General features: G+C 30.6%; 2 protein-coding genes across 2 annotated transcripts; both read left to right on the forward strand.

The window, feature by feature from the left end:
• The first annotated feature begins 4,638 nt into the window (after nucleotides 1-4,638).
• Nucleotides 4,639-11,645, forward strand: LOC133297262 (GABA transporter 1-like). Its single transcript, XM_061496376.1, has 7 exons — nucleotides 4,639-4,764; nucleotides 5,034-5,264; nucleotides 9,509-9,606; nucleotides 9,708-9,894; nucleotides 9,992-10,122; nucleotides 10,228-10,461; nucleotides 11,160-11,645. The coding sequence occupies exons 1-7, from the start codon at nucleotides 4,641-4,643 to the stop codon at nucleotides 11,538-11,540; spliced, it is 1,386 nt and encodes a 461-aa protein (XP_061352360.1). The 5' UTR covers nucleotides 4,639-4,640; the 3' UTR covers nucleotides 11,541-11,645.
• Nucleotides 11,646-12,766: 1,121 nt separating this feature from the next.
• Nucleotides 12,767-18,743, forward strand: LOC133297261 (GABA transporter 1-like). Its single transcript, XM_061496375.1, has 7 exons — nucleotides 12,767-12,951; nucleotides 13,756-13,986; nucleotides 16,635-16,732; nucleotides 16,834-17,020; nucleotides 17,119-17,249; nucleotides 17,354-17,587; nucleotides 18,294-18,743. The coding sequence occupies exons 1-7, from the start codon at nucleotides 12,828-12,830 to the stop codon at nucleotides 18,672-18,674; spliced, it is 1,386 nt and encodes a 461-aa protein (XP_061352359.1). The 5' UTR covers nucleotides 12,767-12,827; the 3' UTR covers nucleotides 18,675-18,743.
• The last annotated feature ends 4,893 nt before the right edge of the window (nucleotides 18,744-23,636 follow it).

A 23,636-nucleotide genomic window follows, 5' to 3' on the forward strand; every position in this document is an offset into this window, starting at 1 on the left:
CCGACTCTTACTTCTACCTCGGGAGTCGGATTTTCCTTTGTTCTCAGCAACGTTGGCCTCAGATGTGCTCGAAACACCTCGTTCTCTTCTCCTGGCTTCTTCGTTCAGGAGGCTGTCTGTCACAACATCCATCTTCAATTTTCCATCTGGAGTCGAATTACTCAAGGTCATCACCAGAGTATCCCAGCTTTCTGGCAACGAGCTCAACAGCAGCAAAGCCTGCATCTCGTCTTCAATTTTCATCGCAGCCTTTGACAGCTAATTCACAATACCTTTGTAGGTGTTGAGGTGTTCAATCATACTCATGTCGTCCTTGTATTCAAGCTTCACAAGTCGGCGAACCAGGGCTGCTTTGTTCCTGGGAGTCTTCTTTTGAATCATGGACTCCAACTTCGTCCACAACTCATACGCGTTCTCAAATAGGCTTTTGTCAATATATTTTCTGATTGTAGCTACCGCCTTACGACTATGCATCTCTCACTCCTTATCGGTTTTGCCTTCCGGTCTCCCATCAAGGATAATAGGCTCATGTAAATCATTGTAGTAGAGATGATCTTCCATCATCGGTCTCCAATACGTGAAATTCTCTGCGGTCAGCTTGAACATATCTCCATCATGGGTTATGCCACTGCTCTACATCTCGTCTCCCTCAGAACCCGTCGAACTCGGGCTTTGATACCACTGTTGGGAACTCGGTTCCCTCAAGCTCAGCTAAGCAGCCTTTTCGCGGAAGTCAATCAACAAGATCCTGGATCTCGGATCTCGGCAATTATCTCGGCCTGAACTTCACCAGGTCGGGTAGCGCAGCGGAAAATCAAAAAGAAAACGCAAACAAGAGAGAAAGAGAGAGAGAAAGGAGAACACAAACAGATTTAACGTGGGAAAACCTTCTCCAATGGAGAAGTAAAAACCCACGGGACCTAGTACAGATAAAACGTCCACTATGTAAATAATGTATACAAAGAATCAAATCCACCAAAGTGGTGGTTAACTCAACCTCTCCAACAATGGTGATAATCAAACTACCCTAGAGATGTTTCATTCAAACTCTCTCAAGAGATCTCTCAAATACAAAGCTTAAAGCTTTGCTCTCAAATCTCTCAAAAAAATTTCTCTCAAAATTTTCTCTCTAATCTCTAACCTTATTCATTTTGGACTAAGATGTTACACGTTCGTTGAATTTGTTGACTACCGCGATGTTACAACTCACCTAACAAGTTCACCCCAAAAGAGAAACTCACCCAACAGTCATCGTGCTTCCTCAAACTTGTAGTTGCCAACCAAAAACTTTCTTTTGTCGTTTGTACAAATTCAGAATCTGCACGCAACTTTCCGCCCAATAAAACTTTTCGTCGCCGTCACTTACCCAATCCATAAGCGTCCACGTCGAATAGCTATTTTTGAATTATTAACGGTGTGGATGTGGACTAACTAGAGCGCAAGGAGTTTATTGACCAGGGTAAAAATAATTTAGTTTCTTATACCAAAAATAATAATAATAATTTAGTTTAATAATTCCAGTACATTTTAGTTTCACGATTTTATGGCTTAGCTTTGGATATCTTTATTTTGTAGTTTATATATGTTTTAATCATTAACGTCTTCACGGTAGTCTTTTAATAACTCATGCCACACTCAATAGTCAACACTCAACACCACCAAAATGTTTGGTCTCTTCATATAACTGCCTTCACATGCATGATACTTGACAAGAGTTTCGTGAACATGTGATGATCTTCCTCTTGTTGGCAAGAAACCTTTTTAGGTGCGGTTGGACTGGGTATTCTACGAGGTTGACATATCGGCAAGTAGAATTTGAATTTAAGCTCTTGTGAGGTATAAGCCAAATTCTTAACCTGTTAGCATGCACATAATATATCATGTTCATAAATCATAAAATAAGAATATGATAAAGGATCTTCAAAAAAGATGATTCTCATATATAACAAAAATAAATACATATACCTGGAAGCCATGAATATGAGAGAAAAACACTAGCTATTTCTTGTGATTTCTCTCTCTAAATCTTTTTTTTATTATGTGTTTTTTTTATGGAGGAATAACACTTGGTGAATAGGAGAGATAACCAATACTAATATATATTCAATTTTCTTTAATCTATACGTCCATCATATACTATATCAAAGCTTGAGATCAAATACATTAACTTTGTAACCCTAATTATTATTGTTTCTAATTAAAAACATTAATCTTATAGCTGTTATTATTAACTGGGCCACATCAACATGACTCATGATAATTCTATCATGCAAGAGTTACATTTCTATCATATTAAACTGTGTCATCCTCATTAACTGAGAATCATTAAAAGTGTGATAAGATCCCTATGACTTAATTTTAAATAACTTTCTTTTGTAATTTTAATATATTTTTATGTTCTTTCGTTACTATCTTGTAATTATTATACTTATATAATAAACAGTATCAGCTAACTTATATTTGTAAGTTAATCAGCCTTGTATTGAAGACATCATCAGTTTAGAATCTTTCCCCGGCTTCCAGATGGTATATCGGATATTCTTAACATTGCGGTTTAATATTGTTTTTTGGTTTGGTGAAAAAAAATGTAAAATTATTTTATAAATTTTACTTTTCTTTAATAATATTAATTTTCTCAAAATATTTTGTACTTTTTCTGAAACTCTTAAATGATATATTTTTTTTTTATTGTAGAAAATAATTTTATCTCTAAAATAAGAGAAACATTAAATACTTTTTTCTTATCATTCAAACCTTTTACAATAGAGGTTGTCTTGAACAAATAATACGATTCTTTTATGTGGTTTATTCCTTATTTCCGTTATAAGAGAAAATGTATATACCAAATAATATCCTCCCGATTTTCATACAACTACCTTCCCCTACTTGCAATGTAACTCCTCCCACTTGCAAGGTGATCGATCTCATATATTCTAAAATATTTCACACCCTTCTATATATACCCCATTCCTACTCAAAGATGCAGATCCTTTGTCTTTTGCACTCTGAGCCTCTTCTTGCACCTCTCAAAAACACTACATATGGACACGTCACCCCTCTCTCACCGTAGTACACGCCTATACGGTGAAAAATACACCACACCTTGGACCAGTCATAAATAAACCCGGGATAAGCTATATTCCATCACTCCTTAAATCGTAAATTAACTTGTCAGTTCACCGTCTTAGACTAAACTGAGATAAAATTAAATCAGTCAATAAAAAAAAACTTATTAAGAATCAATAAATAAATAAATAAATATATATATATATATATATATATATATATATATATATATATATAATGAATATAATGTTATAGAATGCAACATATGTTATGTTATAATTCAAAAAAATGTGAAGTCCACTTCAAAAAGAAATTTCTTTCTCCTGAACAAAGTGGGCACATATTTTTTTGAGTCTACAACATAACTTATGTTGCATCTTACAATGTTATACTCATATATATATATATATATATATATATATAACAAAACTTATTAAAAAATTTTATAAGATTAAAAAAAATTATTTTTCATTTTAACCGTTAGTCTTTGGGAATATAACCGTCAGTCTTTGGGAATATAACAATTGTAATTTTTTAAGAATTAATATATATAATTCAATAAATTACAATAGTTAAATAGAGAAAAATCAACAATTGAGATGAAAAATAATTTTTCTTATTATTTTTGCACCGAAATCAAAAGATCTATATATATTTAATAGAATAAGCTCATTAATTTACAGCTAACAGGAACACGTCCAACAAAATTTCAAAGATTAATTAGTTTAATTAGTACAAAAGCTGAAAAGCAGAACTTCGTGAAGTGCTTGTAATTAATAATGAGATAGGATATTCTTATTGTTCTTACTATAAATCTATTCTCATTTTAATATAATTATGTATTCTCAGAGTATATTAAAAACTTTTTTCCCCCTCTCTTTCTTTAAATTTTTTTTAAAAATTGTTTGTTAAAAAGTGAGATCCAACGACTGAAAAATGATAATAGATTAACATTAAGAATATTTAATAAGAAGAATATCCTACTTCATTAATAATATATTAATATTAATTTGGATATGACCAATACTTGGAATAGTGACTAAAATGTCACGTTTTGTCAGAATTTTTACCCAAATGTCACGCGAATATTATTTTTTACCAGACTGTCATGTGTCATAATTCGCTACCACTGGTTAGCGAATTTTGTGGCCAATAATTTCGTGACACGTGGTCATATTGCAAACCAAATTCGTTACCACTGGTAGCAAATTATGACAAAACGTTGCATAATTCGCTACATTGTGTAGCGAATTATTTGCAAGCATATTTCGCTACACAGTGTAGCGAATTATCTCACATGGCATTCTGAGAAAATTTACTGTTGACGTGACAGTCTGGTAATATTTTTGGCCAGACGTGACAAAATAGTCACTGTTTCCCAACACACTTAGTGAGGGTTAATTTGGTCATCCTGCTCTTCTTAACGAGGCTTGGGTCATATCCAAGTTGCCCCATGTACTATTAGGCACAAGTTGTTCAAAAAATTGACTGAAGATATCAAAATAAGTAAGATTATATATTATGCCTTTGCTCTCTCTGGTCATTTGCTAGAGCCATCATACAGGGGAGGGAGGATGAGTACGCTGCTTCCAACCTCAACAGAAATTCATGAAACATCAGAGAATCCAAATGCTTCGCAACAACTTCACCCCCAAAAAGATGTTGATGCAGGCGCTCTCTTTGTCCTCAAATCAAAAGGTAGTAGTGTTCCTTTATATTATACCGTTCTTAAGCCTCCTTACTCTCTTTAGTCTTTTAAGGAACGTTATATTATACCTTTTCCTTCTACAAAATACGTTATTCCTTCCATCACCTTAGTAATTCAAAAACAACCAGAAAGTCTAGGAAATATATGCATCGATGAAGGCCTTTAAAAAGCTATCTATACTTAATAAATGGACATGTTTCTTCCTGTAAGCAGAGTTAAAATGGCTATATTTTATAGTATTATAAATGTGATTTTGTAGGATCTTGGCTGCACAGTGGTTACCATTTGACAACGTCAATTGTGGCTCCATCTCTCCTAAGTCTTCCATATGCTTTCAAATTCCTTGGATGGACGGCTGGAATCTTTTGCTTAGTGATTGGAGGTCTTGTAACGTTCTATTCCTACAATTTAATATCTCTTGTTCTTGAGCATCACGCTCAGTTGGGTAATCGTCAGCTCCGATTTAGAGACATGGCTCGCGACATTTTAGGTACCACACTGTACTCACCCATCTCTTTCTCATTTCTTTTGCTAGTTAAGCCATATATTTATTTTCCTTTTTTTATGATGCGAGTTACGTGAGATTTTGCATTGCATCCACCCGATAAAGTATTACTATTCTTTAATAATACATAGAATGATTGCATGATCATTCTTCCACCACGTGTAAAATGAAACAATGAATTAAGTCTATCATTATAGTTTTTTATGTGAAGGTTCCAAAATATTTTTTATTTTATTTGGTGTTTTAAATGTTTATACTCAAATTATTAAAAATGATATTTTTATTTTCCCTTTTTTATAAATATTTGAAATCAATTAATTTTTTATAATTATTAATAAAAAGAAATTTAAACTGAACGGGCCTTAAGATTGCAGTTTTTAAATAGATAAAAATTATAATTATGTTGAAATTATTGAATGAAAATATGTTAATATGATTTAGAATATATATATATATATATATATGAAAAAATATACTTATCTCAAGCTACCTTTTTAATTATTACGAGTAATATATAGTTATAATGTTAAAATTGTTTTTCTCTCTCTCTCTCTCTTCACATCAGCATACAAGTTCTGAGAAGTGACGGGAGATAGAGAAAAAAAAAATAACTTTAACTTTATAAGGAATAGTTTGAAATAAATTTATCTCAAATGACCGGAGAAATGTTAACCCCACTCACACGGTTTTTTCGTCATTTTGCCCCTAATTAATTAATTAATAATCATTTTGCCCCTGATTCAAAACTATCTACCAATCTGCCCCTCTTTAATCGACTAACTTGAATTTTTAATCGACTACATGGTTGTTGGGAGATTTAATCGACTATATCTCCCTACTTAATCGATTAAAAAATCATACTGACTTATTTTCCTTTGTTGTCTGTTGGGAGATTTAGTCGACTAAATAGGGAGATTTAGTCGATTAAATCTCCCAACAGCTATTTTTGCCTGTTTTAACCATTTAATCGACTAAAAATGCAAGGTAGTCGATTAAAGAGGGACAGATTGGTAGATAGTTTCGAATCAGGGACAAAATAATTATTAATTAATTAATAAGGGGCAAAAGGGTGAAAAAGCCCCACACACACATATATATATATATATATAAGTTTACCTTTCTATTTATAATAAAATGCATAAATTAAAAAATAACATCTTCTTCATTGGAAATTATAATTTTGAGATACATCATATTGCTTTTACAACTTGTGATTTAATATATATAAAGATTGCTAAAATTTTAAAAAAATTAATCAAGTTCTGTAAATTTTTTTGAAGATTTGATTGAACAAAAACTTACAAAAGTTAGTAATTGCAATTTTAAACAGTTTTAAAATATATAAAAAAATAGTTTAATCTATATACTATAAAATTCTTTCACTGTTTTGGTCACGTGGCAGATAGTACATCATGGCTTTGCCCAGGTTATGTCATGTTGGGATTTTTATAATAAGTTCTCGGTTCATATTTCGTAGGGTGTTTCATTTCTAATAAAGGAAAAGTTTTTTTCATTTATATTTTTATTTTCTTCTTAAATTATCTCTCAGTCCTTTTTTCTTTCCTTTTTTGATTAAGGCTCATAAAATTCAGGCCCACTATAAATGAGCTCGTCATATTGGTAGCTCTTTGGTACATCTATTTACTTGTATATTTTTTAAATGAGATTTTTTTTTTTAGATTTAGAAGAAAAAATAAATAAAAAATGTAAATGGAAATTTATTTTCTTCGTTTTGAAAAAAAATACATCCACTCCATTCAAAAAAATTCTCTCTTTCAGTTTGACAGGTGTGTCGTTACTCGTAAAAATTATTTTCATATTTGAAGTTTTTAATGCTATTTTTTACATAATGTCAACAACTTATATAATTTTTCATTGAAATTTTTTTAACTCTTTATCGTTCAGTTTTTTCAGACTTTTCATCTTCCACCCTTTAATTTTCTTAATTTTAAATTTAATTCTATAATTTTATAATACAAATACTCTAGAAAAAAAATTGCTTATTTTATACTGCAATAACTATTTATTTAGTTTTTTTAGTAAAAATTTAGATGACCTAACTAATTTTAAATTTTAAATTTCTTAAGTAAAAACAGGAAAAAGCACCAGAATAAAATATTTTTAAATATTATAATTTATATATTCCGTAAGTTGTAAATATAAAAAAATAACAGTTTTATTCAATAACTTTATAATGAGTTTGATATTTCTTATGTTATAGAAAATAAAATTATATCTTACGTACACATAAACAATATGTGGTCATAATAGGCCATGTAAAGAGAAAAGAGATAAAAAAAAACATGAGATTTGTTTAATTGTGTTTTGATTTTTTTTCTCAAAATTTTTTTGTAAAATAATTATGAAAACAAGTGTTTTCTATATATATTTTTTTTGTTTTGAAATTTAAAAACCAAAATAGAAACCAAAAACAACTTACACATTCTCTAAATTTGATTCAAAAAACAAAAAAACAGTTTCAGGTTTTTTTTTTTTTTTTTTTTTTTACAAAACATGTCTTACCAAACAACTAAATAGTAGTAATTTTAAAATATTAAAATTTAATTAAACCAATAAAAGTAGATATGAATACGCTCACGCACGTGTATAGCTACTCTCGCATGCCCCCGCGCGCGCTCTCGCTTACTGTGTGAGAAAGGTGGACTATCTGCAATTCTGCATTATAGTCCAAATCAACCACTTTTTATTTTATTACGAAAAAAAAAAAAACTCAAATTGGATTGAAAATATTAATTTGAAACAACAAATAATAACAAATTAGTAATAATATAATATATTAAATTGGAATTAATATTTTATATTTAACTATTATATACGTTTAACTTTAATATTATTATTATCATCCTCTATGTGTTAATAATAATATTGGATATATATTAATTTTGTAAAATATAACAATAAGTAAATTTTTTGAGAAATCAAGGTGTCCTGTGACAAAGAAAAAAGTTCCTGCACACTAATCGACAATTGTGCATCTCTTTTTTTTTTTTTTAAACAATGGGCCCAAAAAAATTGTTTCTGCGGAAGTTTTTTGGGTGGTAATGGAACAACAGGACAGTTTGATTTCCCAAAATTTTATATTCAAAACCTAGTTTAGCTCTAAACTAATTTTCATCAACACTTATTTAGTAAAACTCACATGATAACAGATAAAGCGAGAGAAGCGTGGAAGCAACGAAAAAATCTGAAATTTCATTTATTGCATCGTTGTTGAAGGTTGACCATTATACATACAAATTTCAAAATGAAGCCCCATATTATTCGGAGATACACATTATTTAATATTTTTTTAGAATATTTTTTTTTTTTTTTTTGATAACAGAATATTTTATTTTGTCACGCTCATATACAAAATGAGCATGTTCTAAGTAGATGAGAGAAAAAAAGTTAGCAGAATCCGGAACCTATCACTTTTATATACATATAGTGGAAATAATATTTCTATATCAAAAACATAAATATTTTTTCCTTTTCAATATATATTTGCTTTTTTAATAGAAATTTTTTGCTACCACACTCTAATATCCCATTGTGAAGAGAAAAAGTTAATAGAATTAACTCATTTCTATGTTAACGTGCCAGAAAAAAATTCTGCAGGAAAAATAAGAATAAAATATATATATAGTGAGTAAATAAAAATGGATTTATTTTTTATATTTTATTAAAATTATAATATATTTTAAATTAAATCAAAGAAATATGCATTCTTCCTTACCAATTTTAAAGATAAATTTACTTTAAACAAGATATATTTCACATATTTGGCCCTTGTTATTAAATCTTCTTTCCCAGCTTACCCGGAAAAAAAAATCTTATTTCCTAACAAGCACTAATAATGCCTTGCTATATTTAAGTTACTATAATCTCTCTCTCTCTCTTTTTTTCTAGTAATTAAGTGTCTCTTTTTTTTGTTTAGTGGTTGTCTCGTGCAAGAGAAACATATTCCCCTTTAATAAGTAAATCTCTTATAGATGGTCTAAGTTTAGAAGAAGACAAGAAGTAAATGCATATTGGCATACAGTACACACCAACAGAGGAAAGAGTCAGAACCTTTTTATTGTATTTGGGAAAAGCAGATGATCCCATGTAAACACATCAATGACCTCACTTCACTTCACTAGCTGATGAATCTGGAAACAATAGAGCTTCACAAGTTCATGTAGGCCAGTTAATGTTTATGGCTAATGTCAAATCACTAACCTTTGCAGGTCCACGATGGGGTCGTTATTTTGTTGGGCCAATTCAATTTGCAGTTTGCTATGGTGCTGTAGTGGCTTGTCCTCTTTTGGGAGGACAATGCATGAAGGTTATCTTGAACTGTTTATTACACATACTAACTGAAACAAACATGTGACCTCAACCTTTTTCTTATCTTTTTTATGATATTTCCAAAGGATTCATCTGCAGGCAATTTATATGCTGTCAAACCCAAATGGAAACATGAAGCTTTACGAGTTTGTAATCATATATGGATGCTTCATGCTGATTTTGGCTCAAATCCCATCTTTCCACTCATTGAGGCACATTAATCTAGTGTCTTTTATTCTGTCCTTAGCCTATAGTGCATGTGCTACTGTTGGTTCCATATGTATTGGTATTTCCTTAATCTACTTCTTTTCTTTTGTATTGCACTTTTGCTTGATAATTGAATTAATTGTTTATTGGTATGGACTATACCAATATCACTACAGGACACTCATCAAAAGGTCCAGAAAAGGATTATTCTTTGCAAGGTGATACAGAGAATCGCTTATTTGGAATCTTAAATGCAGTTGCCATCATTGCCACAACTTACGGAAATGGAATAATTCCAGAAATTCAGGTCTGAAATAGTTCAACCCTTCAATCCATCAAAATACTTGTTGTGATTAAAAATAACTCATTTACTTTCATTACGTGCTTGGTCTTGCATTTTCTTTGGTTGCAGGCAACATTAGCACCACCCGTGAAAGGGAAGATGTTCAAGGGACTGTGTTTTTGTTATGTTGTACTTATATTCACTTTCTTTAGCGTAGCCATATCTGGTTATTGGGCATTTGGAAACCAATCTGAAGGCCTCATCTTAAGCAACTTTGTGGACAATGGAAAGAGTTTGCTGCCCAAGTGGTTTGTTTATATGACCAACATTTTCACTATAACTCAATTATCAGCAGTTGGTGGGGTAAGTAACACACTAACACTCCCATCACCACCCAAGCCCTAATATATATCACGTCATAGCGTCAAAGCTAGCCTTTTGACCTATACAATGCAAAAAAATGAAATATACCACCAATTTAATTCTTTTGAGAAACTATTTATCCCAGTAATACTAGTGAAAAGCACATCGAAAAGTATACAGATTTAAGTTACGTACATACCCCCTATGCAAAAGTTGGTGATGTAATGCAAGAAGCGCATTCTGGCAGTGCGCGTTCAAGTCGCACATACCCCCTATGCACATCTTGCAGACACATGACAAACGCTTTTTGGCTTTTGTACAAATTGCGCATGGGGTAATACGTTATTTGAACGCGTACACTCTTTATGCACATTTCACCTACATAGATTGGTAAATGGTTTGCTAAAAATTAAATTGGTAATATGTTTCATTTTTTGCATTACAAGGTCAAAAGACCCATGAAAAGCCTCTATGTTCAATTGAACTAGAATTTCATTATTGGCGCCACATTCTTTTAATAAATAATACGAGATATCTTAGCACAGGATATGTGGATTTATGCATTGTCTGTCACTTGAAGCCAAAATGACTTATATAAATATAATATTGATTTACTTTCATGTAGTAGCTCAAGCTTTTGGAAGAGTTAGTTAACTAATGCATCTCAAATATGAAGTAACCATTGAATTGTAATACAGGTCTACTTACAGCCTACAAATGAAGTGCTGGAGCAAACATTTGGGGACCCAAAAAGCCCTGAATTCTCAAACCGCAACGTAATACCCAGATTGATTTCTCGATCATTTGCTATTGCTATTTCAACCATTATAGCAGCCATGCTTCCATTTTTTGGGGACATAAACTCGCTTATAGGTGCTTTTGGGTTTATGCCACTTGATTTTATTTTGCCAGTAATTTTCTTCAATTTGACATTTAAGCCATCTAAGCGAAGCCCCATTTTCTGGTTGAACGTAACTATTGCTGTGGCTTTCTCTGCATTGGGAGCTATAGCATCAATTGCAGCAGTTAGACAGATAGCTCTTGATGCCAAAAGTTACAGATTATTTGCTAATGTATGATGACATCGAGCTATTGTATGAAGTTTGTATTTCCTATATTTCCTATCTAAGTTTTCATGTCTTCCTTTTTCCTAGACTATTCTCTATTATTTTAAACCACGGTCAACTGTGTTATCTCAATTTTCTGAGGTAACCTAAAATGTAATGTTTCAAGAATTAATTTTTAAGACAAAAGTTAGTCTTTGTGCATCTGACAATTGTAAATTTTAAGAATTAATAATTATTTAATAGATATAATTTAATAAATGACAACTATTGGATTGAATAAAATTAACAATTGAGATGGAAAATAATTTTTTTTTATTTTTACACCAAAGTCAAAATACTTCTCGTATATATATCCAATAGAATAAGCACACCAATCCTGATGTACCGTGCCCCACGCCAATGGGAACACGATCCAACCAAATTTCAATGACTAACTAGTCTAAAATTTGGACAAAAGGTGAAAATTCGTACTTCATAAAGTGCTTGTAAATTAAAAGGGATTAATTTTCTCATTTTACATGAAAATATTTTCTCATGTTACGCCTATGTAGCACCGACACTAATATGGGACACGTGACACGATACGACACGACACTTCGACACATTAATTCTAAAAAATGTTAAATTTTGACACGTTAGGACACGTTTTGATATTAAATAATATATTTAATTTATGTAGTATATATTATCTTTAATATTCAATAATTTAACAAAAAAACTGTATCTAAATTTATAATATTCATAAATTTTGCAAAGAAACATAAGATATTCTAAATATTTATATTAAACTCAATAAAATGATAATCATAATATAACGAATCTAACAGTTGGAACTAAAAACTCAACGCAATTTAACCTTTGAACCGTTTTTTGAATTTCAATAACGCGTGTTGGAGTGTCCGAGAGTGTCGGGAAGTGTCGGACACTACACGTTAGGATTTTGAAGTGTCAATGCTTCATAGTGTTACACACATAATACATGAGTGAGATCCACAAAAAAGTGAGAAAACAAAAAGTCAAGATGAGTCCCACCTTTTAATTATGAATGTAACATGAGAAAATTTTCTTATATAAAATGAGAAAACTATTTCCCTAAATTATATTTCAATATTAATTTGGGTATGATAGTGAGGGTTAATTTGGTCATCCTGCTGACCCTTCTTCCAAGTTGCCCCATGTATTATTAGGCACAAGGAGTTCAAAAAATTGACTGAAGATATCAAAATAAGTAAGATTGGTATATATTATGCATTTGCTCTCTCTGGTCATTTGTTAGAGCCTTCATACAGGGGAGGGAGGATGAGTACGCTGCTTCCAACCTCAACAGCAGCTCATGAAACATCAGAGAATCCAAATGCTTCGCAACAAATTCACCCCCAAAAAGATGTTGATGCAGGCGCTCTCTTTGTCCTCAAATCAAAAGGTAGTCGTGATCATTTATATTATACCGTTCTTAAGTCTCCTTACTCTGTTTATTCTTTTATGGAACATTATATCATTGTGATTCTTGTCCTTGTCCTTGTTTCTTTCTTTTATCCCACCTTTTCCTTCTGCAGAATATGTAAGTCCTTCCATCACCTTAATCAGTAATTCAAAAACAACCAGAAAGACCAGAAAATATATGCATCGATGAAGGCTTTTAAAAAGCTATCTATATTTAATAAGTGGACATGTTTCTTCCTGACCAACCACTCCACCTACTCCACAATTACACAAAGGAATTGAAGTATGGTACTTGTTAGGCAAATATAATATTCCTCACTTAATAATTTGAGTTTTTAAATGATATAATTGTTTATCATGGAATTAGAGCCTCAGTGATTATGGTGTCATGAATACAATACTTATCATCTTATCTAATATTCACGTTTGATATATATAATATAAATTATTAAAAACTTATCACTTAGAAAATGATGTTGTTAAGTGAAATAGTTGATTATTAGTACTATCCCCTTTTATGTTGTTGTCTACTTGCCTATGACAAGCACTTCACGAAGTGCTGCTTTTCATGGATGGTATTCACTTCACGAAGTGCTGAAATCATGGATGGATTTCATTGTTGAGTGTTCTCCCTTTTAACTTTGATGGATGGAAAATTTGATACAATTTTTTTCTGGCTTGTTTTAATAATTGGAGCACATGGGGGGTGATAAAAACAAAAGTATATTGTCAGCAGAATCATAAAATGGCTATATTATATAGTATTATAAATATGATTTTGTAGGATCTTGGATGCACAGTGGTTACCATTTGACAACGTCAATTGTGGCTCCACCTCTCCTAAGTCTTCCATATGCTTTCAAATTCCTTGGATGGACGGCTGGAATCTTTTGCTTAGTGATTGGAGCTCTTGTAACGTTCTATTCCTACAATTTAATATCTCTTGTTCTCGAGCATCACGCTCAGTTGGGTAATCGTCAGCTACGATTTAGAGACATGGCTCGCGACATTTTAGGTACCACACTGTACTCACCATCTCTTTTTCATTTCTTTTGCTAGTTAAGCCATATATTTATTTTCCTTTTTTTTATTATGCGAGTTACGTGAGATATTGCATTGCATCCACCCGATAAAGTATTACTATTCTTTAATACATAGAATGATTGAATGAGCATTCTTCCACCACGTGTAAAATGAAACAATGAATTAAGTCTATCATTTTAGTTTTTTATGTGAAGGTTCCAAAATATTTTTTATTTTATTTAATGCTTTTAAATATTTATACTCAAAGTAGTAAAAATGATATTTTTATTTTCCCTTTTTCATAAATATTCAAAATAAAGTAAAAAAAAACATTTTTAAACTGAACGGGCTTAAGACTGCAGTTTTTAAATAGATAAAAAAAATAAAAATATTTAATTTTTTTTAGTAAATATTTAGATAACCTGAGAAATTTTAAATTTTAAATTTTAAATTTCTTAATTAAAAATAGGAAAAAGAACCAAAATAAAATACTTTTTAATATTATAATTTATATATTCCTTAAGTCATAAATATAATAAAATAAAATTTTAATTTAATAACTTTATTATATGTATTAATAGATTTATATATGAAACAACTAAATAGTAGTAATTTTACAATATCAAAATTTAATTAAACCAATTTACCAAAAAAAAAAAATTAATTAAACCAATAAAAGTAGATGTGAATGCGCACACGCACATGTACAGCCGCATGCCCACGAGCGCCCTCACGATAGAAAGAAAAGGAGACACCGCCTACTGTGAGAAAGGTTGCTTGACTATCTGCACTATAAGTGTCATTCCCTTTTAGTCTGCAAAATAAATTTTAAGTTTTAAAACAGCTTGAGCCAAGCTACATTATAGCCCAAATCAACCACTTTTTTTATTTAGAAAAAAAATACTCAAATTGGATTGAAAATATTAATTTGAAACAACAAATAATAATAATAATAATAATATAATATCTTAAATTGGATTTTAATATTTAAAAGATTTTTTTATAACATTACCTTAATTAGTATATCCAATTATATTTAACTATTATATATGTTTAACTTTAGTATTATTATTATTATCATCCGGTATGTATTAATAATAATATGGGACATATATCAATTTTATATTTTATAATATAACAATAAGTAAAATTTTATGTACAAAACCTAGTTTAGCTCTACACTTGTCATTTTCATCAACATTTTTAGTAAGGTGAAGGTTATATTGATAAAAATAATTTTTAGAGACTACATTAAATCTAATCAGTTATACACTCGTGAAGTTTAGCTAGTCATACTTAATGTAAATTATAAGTTTATGAATTTTTTTTTTATCAATATAATCCCTTTTTAGTTAAACTCACATGATAACAGATAAAAGTGAGACAAGCGTGGAAGCAACGGAAAATTCTGAAATCTCATTTATTGCATCGTTGTTGAAGGTTGACCATTTACCTATACATGCAAAATTCAAAATGAAGCCCAGTGGATCATATATAGTTGTTAAAATTTTGATTTATCATTATGATTTATGTTTTTATAACTTTTTTCATCAAAATAATTTTATCAATATTTCAAATACTTTTACGTTTTTACGATTTTTTTACATTACGATTTTATGTTTTACGATTTTTTAGTTTCTTTCCGATTTTACTTAAAATTTTGATTTTAACAAAATTGGTCGCGATTGTTTTTTTAGAAATATTTTATTTTATCACGCTCAAGTAAAAATGAATAAGTTCTAAATAGATGAGAGAGAAAAACTTAAGGAAACCTATTATTTTTATGTGAATATAATAGAGAAAATATTTCTATATCAAATGCAGAAGTATTTTTTCTTTTTTAATATATATTTGTTTTTGCAATAAAATTTTGTTGTTGTCACACTCTAATATCTCATTGTAAAGAGAAAAAGTTAATAGAATTCACTCATTTTTATTTTAATGTTGCACAAAAAATTCTAGCAAAAAAGAAATTATTCTTTTATATATATATATATATATATAATATATATATATATATATATATATAAAAGTAGTAAATAGAAATGTATTTATTTTTGATATTTTAATAAATTAATATTATAATATGTTTTAAATAAAATCAAAGAAATATGGATTCTTCCTTACAATTTTTAAAGATAAATTTACTTTAAATATGATATATTTCACATATTTGGCCCTCGTTAAATCTTCTTTTCTACCCTTGCTATATTTAATAAAAGGAAATATATTTCTCATATTACATATGATAATTTATATCATGCAACATACTAAAAGTCAGTAAAATTTATTATTTCTTTCTCTCTCTTCTCTTTAATGAATTTCACTCACCTTTTGTGTGTGTTACATGAACAAATGTCTCATGCAACATTTAAGTAAAGCTCTTATTGATGGTCTAAGTTTAGAAGAAGATAAGAAGTAAATGCATATTGACATACATTACACACCAGTAGAGGAAAGAGTCAGAACCTATTTATTGTATTTGGGAAACCCAAATGATCCCATGTAAACACACCAATTCCCTCACTTTCACTTCACTAGCTACTGAATTTGGAAACAATAAAGCTTCATAAGTTCTAGGCCCAATTCATGTGGGCCATTTAATGCTTATGGCTAATGTCATATCACTAACATTTGCAGGTCCACGATGGGGTCGTTATTTTGTTGGGCCAATTCAGTTCGCAGTCTGCTATGGTGCTGTAGTGGCTTGTACTCTTTTGGGAGGACAATGCATGAAGGTTATCTTGAACTGTTTATCACCCATTTTAATAGAATCAAACATTTGACCTCAACCATGTTCTTACCCTTTTTATGATTTTTCTAATGGATACAATTGCAGGCAATTTACCTGCTGTCAAACCCAAATGGGAACATGAAGCTTTACGAGTTTGTAATCATATTTGGATGCTTCATGTTGATTTTGGCTCAAATCCCATCTTTCCACTCATTGAGGCACATTAATCTAGTGTCTTTGGTTTTGTGTTTAGCCTATAGTGTTTGTGCTACTGCTGGTTCCATATATATTGGTATTTGCTTAATCTACTTCCCTTCTTATGTATTGTACTTTATGCTTGACAATTGAGTAAACTGTTTATTGGTATGGTCTATACCAATATCACTACAGGTGACTCATCAAAAGGACCAGAAAAGGATTATTCTTTGCAAGGTGATACAGAGAATCGCTTATTTGGAATCTTCAATGTTGTTGCCATTATTGCCACAACTTATGGAAATGGAATAATTCCAGAAATTCAGGTCTGAAACAATTTAACCCTTCAACCATCAAAATATTTGTTGTAATTAAAAATAACTCATTTCCTTTAATTATGTGCTCGGTATTGCATTTTCTTTGGTTGCAGGCAACATTAGCACCACCCGTGAAAGGGAAGATGTTCAAAGGACTATGTGTTTGTTATGCTGTACTTATATTCACTTTCTTTAGCGTAGCCATATCGGGTTATTGGACATTTGGCAATCAATCTGAAGGCCTCATCTTAAGCAACTTTGTGGACAATGGAAATAGTTTGTTGCCCAAGTGGTTTGTTTATATGACCAATATTTTCACTATAGCACAATTAGCAGCAGTTGGTGTGGTAAGTAACACACTATCACTCCTTAATATATATCTGGCCATAGCATCAAAGTCGGCTTTTTGACGTATACAATGCAAAAAAGAAAAGAAAGATATCACCAATTTAATTATTTTGGCAAACTATTTATATATCTAATACCAGTGAAAAGCACATCAAAAGTATGCACATGTAAGTCGGGTATCACATTTAAGTCGCGTATCACTCTATACGCAACTTGTGCAAAAGTTAGCACAATGCAAAATGCATTTTGGCGGTGTACGTTCAAGTCGTGCACATCCCTATACACGTCTTGCAGACACATGACAAAATGTGTTTTAGCATTTGCACAAGTCCCACATGGGGTGATACGCTACTTGACCACACACACTCTTCATGCATATTTCACTTGCATTAGATTGGTAAATAGTTTGTTAAAAAAATTAAACCAAGAATATGTTTTTTTTGCATTACAAAGGTCAAAAGACCCATCAAAGCCTCTATGTTCAATTGAACTAGAATTTGATTATTGGCACCACATTCTTTTAATAAATACTATGAAATATCTTAGCACGTACAGTATCTGAATTTATGCATTGTCTGATGCTTCAAGTCAAAATGACTAATATAAATATAACAATGATTTACTTTCATCTAGTAGCTCAAGCTTTTGAAGAGTTAGTTAACTAATGCTTCTCAAATATGAAGTAACCATTGAATTGTAATGCAGGTCTACTTGCAGCCTACAAATGAAGTGCTGGAGCAAACATTTGGGGACCCAAAAAGCCCTGAATTCTCAAATCGCAATGTAATGCCCAGATTGATTTCTCGGTCATTGGCTATTGTTATTTCAACCATTATAGCAGCCATGCTTCCATTTTTTGGGGACATAAACTCGCTTATAGGTGCCTTTGGGTTTATGCCACTTGATTTCATTTTGCCGGTAATTTTCTTCAACTTGACATTTAAGCCATCTAAGCGAAGCCCCATTTTCTGGTTGAACGTAACTATTGCGGTGACTTTCTCTGTATTGGGAGCTGTAGCAGCAGTTGCAGCAGTTAGACAGATAGTTCTTGATGCCAAAAGTTACAGATTATTTGCTAATGTATGATCACATTGAGTTATTTTACGAAGTTTGCCTTTTCTATATTTTCTATCTAAGTTTTCATATCTTCCTTTTTCCTAGAATATTCATTATTTTAAACCACTGTCAACTGTGCTATCTCAATTTTTTGGGATATCCTAGAATGTACTGTTTCAAGATGAAATTATGGTTGAAAAGAAAGAATAGTTGGGTAGCTGTTGTGAGATGAATTCTTATGGACACTCATGTCAACAATATAATGTTCAAGGGTACTTTTTTTAAGGAAATAAATCTTATAATTAAACTAAGGATCCCATGGCTAAAGAACTCAAGTCGCTTTTGTTTGTATCATATTATATAAACTAGAATGAAAAGATCCCTTCTTTAGATATTATTTTCATATTATATTATTTTAATAACAGCACAAGTCATAATTATTATTAAACTTAGTACATTTAAAGAACTTAGTACATTAAACTTAGGATCCCATGCCTAAAGAACTCAAGTCGCTTTTGTACATTTTTCACTTAGTATTTTCATGAAAAAATAATTTTATCATATTAAACTAATTATATATCTTTGATATAATTATTATTAAACTTGTTTTAAAATATTTTTTGTTTTTTTAATTTTTCATCCATCTCTTTGGTTTCTCTCCTTAAACTCAAGTCATGTTCTGACAATGGCAATGAGATATTGGGGTGCTATTGGAGAAAATGGTGGAGGCATTGCATAACAAAGAGAGGGTTTGAGTTTGGGTCTTTGAGAAGATCCGAGGAGAAAAGCCCACAATTGGATCTAGGTTTTCTAGAACGAAGGGTTCAAATGAGAAATATATAGTATTTTATGCTGTGAGACAAAGAGTTTTGTTGTGTCTAGTGCTTTGTTTTAAAGCAAATCATAGGTAACCTAACAAACATGAGACTCGTTTAATGAAATAAAGCATGAAATGGAATTAAAACAACGAACATAATAATAAAAAAGGAAAATAAAATAAATTCAATTACAAAATATGCAATTAATTCTTTTTCAGTTACTATGATCACTAATGATTCCTCTTCTACCTGCGAAAACTAAATGAACAACTTTTCACTTTTAAAGTCAGATAAGCACCTTCTCTTGATTTGGTTACTTGTGTTTTGCTTGAAAGTGGCCATAACAAGCTGACGGATGAAGATAATGATCGACAATAAATAAAATATAGTACATACACTACAACAAAATTGCTCTTTAGGCACGGCAAAAACAGTGGCAAAATATGATAAAAATCGTGTCTAAATGAATTGTCCACTGTTTCAAAAACCGTGGCTAAAAGGAGCGTTGCATTATTTTAACCACGATATTTTTTGCATTTAACCACGGTCTGTATGAGTGTGGTAACATTGAGTTAGCTACAGTTTATGTTATATTAGCCACATTTATTCGTGGCTAAACGATATGGATCCTAATGATGAAATTTTTTATTTTACCACTGAGAAAACTGTGGCTAATTATAAGGAATTTTTTTTAAAAAAAAAATATTCCCAATATTTCCAATCATATAAAAACAAATAATAAAAATTGCATTTGCTACAAGAACCAAAAACCAAATTAAGGGAGATAATCAAATAAAGTGGAATACACAATTTAACACAATTCATTTTTTTCTATTCATATGAGTAAACCATGTTTTTTACACAATTCTCAAAATTTATATTTTTTTTCCATTTCATATAAGCTAAAGGAGTTTCCTTTACCAACAAAAGGAGCTAATCAAGTTTTCACTTACATCATTTAAGAGAAATAATTATCAAATAAAGCTAAAACTATAAGTTTGTGATTGTCACTAGGCACTATACAAAATATTAATTTCAATTTTTCAACTAAACAAAATATGACAACACATTTTTTAAATTCGTCTTCCAAGAATTGTTGTTGGATGCATCCTATCCTTTTAAAAGGGCTTATCACCAAATCATACCTGTATACAAAAAAAAAATTAAATAAGATATGCTAAAATGTCACATAACTTTTCAATGTCAAGAAATTACTATCAATTATTTTTTAGATAAAATATGAACAAACCTTAAAAGCATTAATTCTGTTAAGAGGAGGAGCATAAACCTTCAGGTCCACCTATCCAAAAGTAAACCATCAAACAATAAATTAGTAAGCAATAGAAAATAAATATAAATGTAAGACAAAATGCAAAAAAAAACATGTGAAGAAGCCTCAAAGTAATATGTTCAAATTATATGTATCACTGCAACATACTTGCCAAGTGGCAGAATAAATAGAATTCAAGCTCTAAACTAAGCTACAAGGATATCAACTTTCCAAGTATTGACAATAACATAAGAGTGTATATATAAATTAAACAAATTTGTAATGAGTGTAACCATTATAATTTCTCCCATTGTGGGTTCTCTTTTGTTTGGATTACATGCCACTCATCAAAATTAGTATAATTACCTTTCAAAATATTAAGTTTCTATAATACACACACAAGCCTCAAAGTAATAAACCTCCACTTGTAGAAATAGGAGAATGTGCCTGTAATGTCACATCCATCCATGATTCATGAAACGTTTAATAAAGCATCAATCCTTAATTAACACGAAAAGAATGTAAAGCATTTTATGTCTAACATAATTATTTATTATTCTTGAGACTTCTTCAAACCCATGGGACCATGACTGTTAGAGACTTATAGTCACTATAATTGGCCAATGTGCCTGTAACCTTAATTCAAAACCAAAAGAAGTTGTTTAAAGAAATTGAGTACAAACAAATTAAATAAAGGTATTCATTTAAAATGGAAGAGGTATAGTTGGGAAGAAAGGGGCAATTAGGAATATCTAGCTAGAATGGTTCACTATACCCGCTGATGTATTGCTAATTCGTTGTAGTCTTGCAACTAGAATAAAATAGAATAGATAAAATCCTAATATCATTAATAAAATATGAATGAACAAATAAAATGCACATGCAATACAATTAATTTGCTAGAATAAGATAATCCCCTAAAACATTTTACTATTTCACGACCTCTCCTAGCATTGCTCTTACTACCACCGGCATGTGAGACCTTAAGCTTTTTACGATTTTGTGTATTTTGCGAACTTTGTTTCTGTAATTTTCAAATATGATAGTCATTATTCTCCAAGTTTTCCAAGACATGGATAAAGTAAAATAATTACTAATAAAAAAAATTCTGACCTTCATTTTATCACCCTTATAGTGATGCACAAAAGCAGTCCAATCAACACAATCTACACTTGGAGGAGGATTAGCAAGTATTTCTTCCTTACTTTTATTAGGATATAAGTGCTTATTCCTTAGCCTATATTTGTGGGCCTTCCATCTTTCCCCTAAGGGGGCTTTTGGTTGAGGAGAAATTCTTTGAATACTAGGGAAATGTAATTGATAGGAAAATGGTTGGAAAGTGAGTTTGGTAGGAAAGTTTAAAAAAGTTGTTTGGTACCGTAAAATATTAGTGGGGAAATTGAGTTAAATATGCTGAGTGTATGTTTGGTTGAAAATAAAAATTTAATGGAGAAATAGATGAAATTCACGAAAGTAACCTTTTTATAAATAATGTAGAACCATTACAACATATATCTTCGAGTAAGTTTTCAAAATGCGCAGTAACGTCTCCATTAAGTTGTCCTGACACTCTCTCTGTTGTCTCTCCAAGCGGCAACCTCCAAGGGCCATTATTTTTCACTCGTGTTTCTTCAAAATGTCAAAATAAACAAAATCTGGAGACAAAAGTTTATTAACAAATACTGAGTTTCATTAACGTTACCTGACCTCCCATCAGAAGCATATGGGTTTCTTCAGTCATACTTCCGTTTTGGTTTCAAAGGTTTGGGTTTCTACACAGCACCAAATTGAATAAACTTTTTCAGAGATCTAATCGAGGTTTGGGGTCACAGGGGTATTAATGTCAATGTTTTCACCCACTTTTTCCAATTCTCAGTTTTTGACAGAAATACCACGTTTCAATTTGCATTCTTCAACAGTGAATTTGTCTATTTTTAACAAGCTTTTGTACTTTAATAGCAAAGTGTGTTTCATGGTAAAATTAATATAATCCTTCAACCAAACTAGGAGAATGAAGATTGCTACATGCACTTACATGGGGAAATTTTCAGAAATCTTGAACCAAACAGCCCCTAAGATACTCATAGCCCATTTGATTCCAGCAGCATAGTCAAACTCAAAGTTTTCCTTCAAATATTATTATATGCAAAAATCAATATTCAATAATACTGACAACCTTGTATTAAAGAAATAATTTGACTGGGAAACCTGTAAGTGGGGAATGGAGTACAAGGGTATGGTCCCTTATTATGGCGTAACTTTTCTATTGTTAAATATCACAGTAACAATCACAAGTTTATAAGTTTATTATAAACTTATTGATAATATGCTTGTACCCATATTTTCATAAATATCACTGTTGTTATTATCATAAAAAATAAAACAGACAAATGAATTCATGGGCATAAAAAATAAACTTACAAACAGATAATATCTACATATCTCTTTGCCCAAAAGAAGATGGGCAAAGAGATATGTAGATATTCAAATCGTTTGGGAAGATTTAAAAATATCATAAATTAAAAGACATAGCACAAATATCAACAATGATTAATTAGTAAAGCCTTCATTTCAAAAATTCCAGAAGCTTAAAACAGCAATAAGTTCAATCATTCCGCACCAAGAAAATGCCCCAAAAACAAAGAATAAAACATAAATTTGACAGATAGAAAGTTTATTTCAGTCCAAGCACATGAAAACTTGTTTCTAGTTAATACAAGAACCAATTTGACGCCTGTGGTGGTTGCAATACAAAGACAAGAAAAATCAAAATCAAAAGATAAATATGTTCTGGCTATATTTATTAGTGTGTTGCAGTTCAATTGAAACATAAGAGTTTTTTTACTTCAAACTTCTAAAGCTTGTAATTACCCTTAAAAAGAAAAAATATATTCTAAAGCTTAT

This window comes from Gastrolobium bilobum, unplaced genomic scaffold, assembly GCF_033153095.1.
Source record: "Gastrolobium bilobum isolate Gb01-03AN ecotype WA unplaced genomic scaffold, APGP_CSIRO_Gbil_v1 utg25886, whole genome shotgun sequence".
NCBI lineage: Eukaryota > Viridiplantae > Streptophyta > Magnoliopsida > Fabales > Fabaceae > Gastrolobium > Gastrolobium bilobum.

What these genes read in the sequence shown, in the direction of transcription:
- LOC133297262 (XM_061496376.1), top strand. Translation starts at nt 4,641, where the DNA reads ATGAGTACGCTGCTTCCAACCTCAACAGAAATTCATGAAACATCAGAG. An exon ending in CTTTGTCCTCAAATCAAAAG is followed by an intron (nt 4,765 to 5,033) that starts GTAGTAGTGTTC and finishes GTGATTTTGTAG; the next exon opens with GATCTTGGCTGCACAGTGGT. An exon ending in TGTTGGTTCCATATGTATTG is followed by an intron (nt 9,895 to 9,991) that starts GTATTTCCTTAA and finishes ATATCACTACAG; the next exon opens with GACACTCATCAAAAGGTCCA.
- LOC133297261 (XM_061496375.1), top strand. Translation starts at nt 12,828, where the DNA reads ATGAGTACGCTGCTTCCAACCTCAACAGCAGCTCATGAAACATCAGAG. An exon ending in CATGGCTCGCGACATTTTAG is followed by an intron (nt 13,987 to 16,634) that starts GTACCACACTGT and finishes TAACATTTGCAG; the next exon opens with GTCCACGATGGGGTCGTTAT. An exon ending in GAATAATTCCAGAAATTCAG is followed by an intron (nt 17,250 to 17,353) that starts GTCTGAAACAAT and finishes CTTTGGTTGCAG; the next exon opens with GCAACATTAGCACCACCCGT.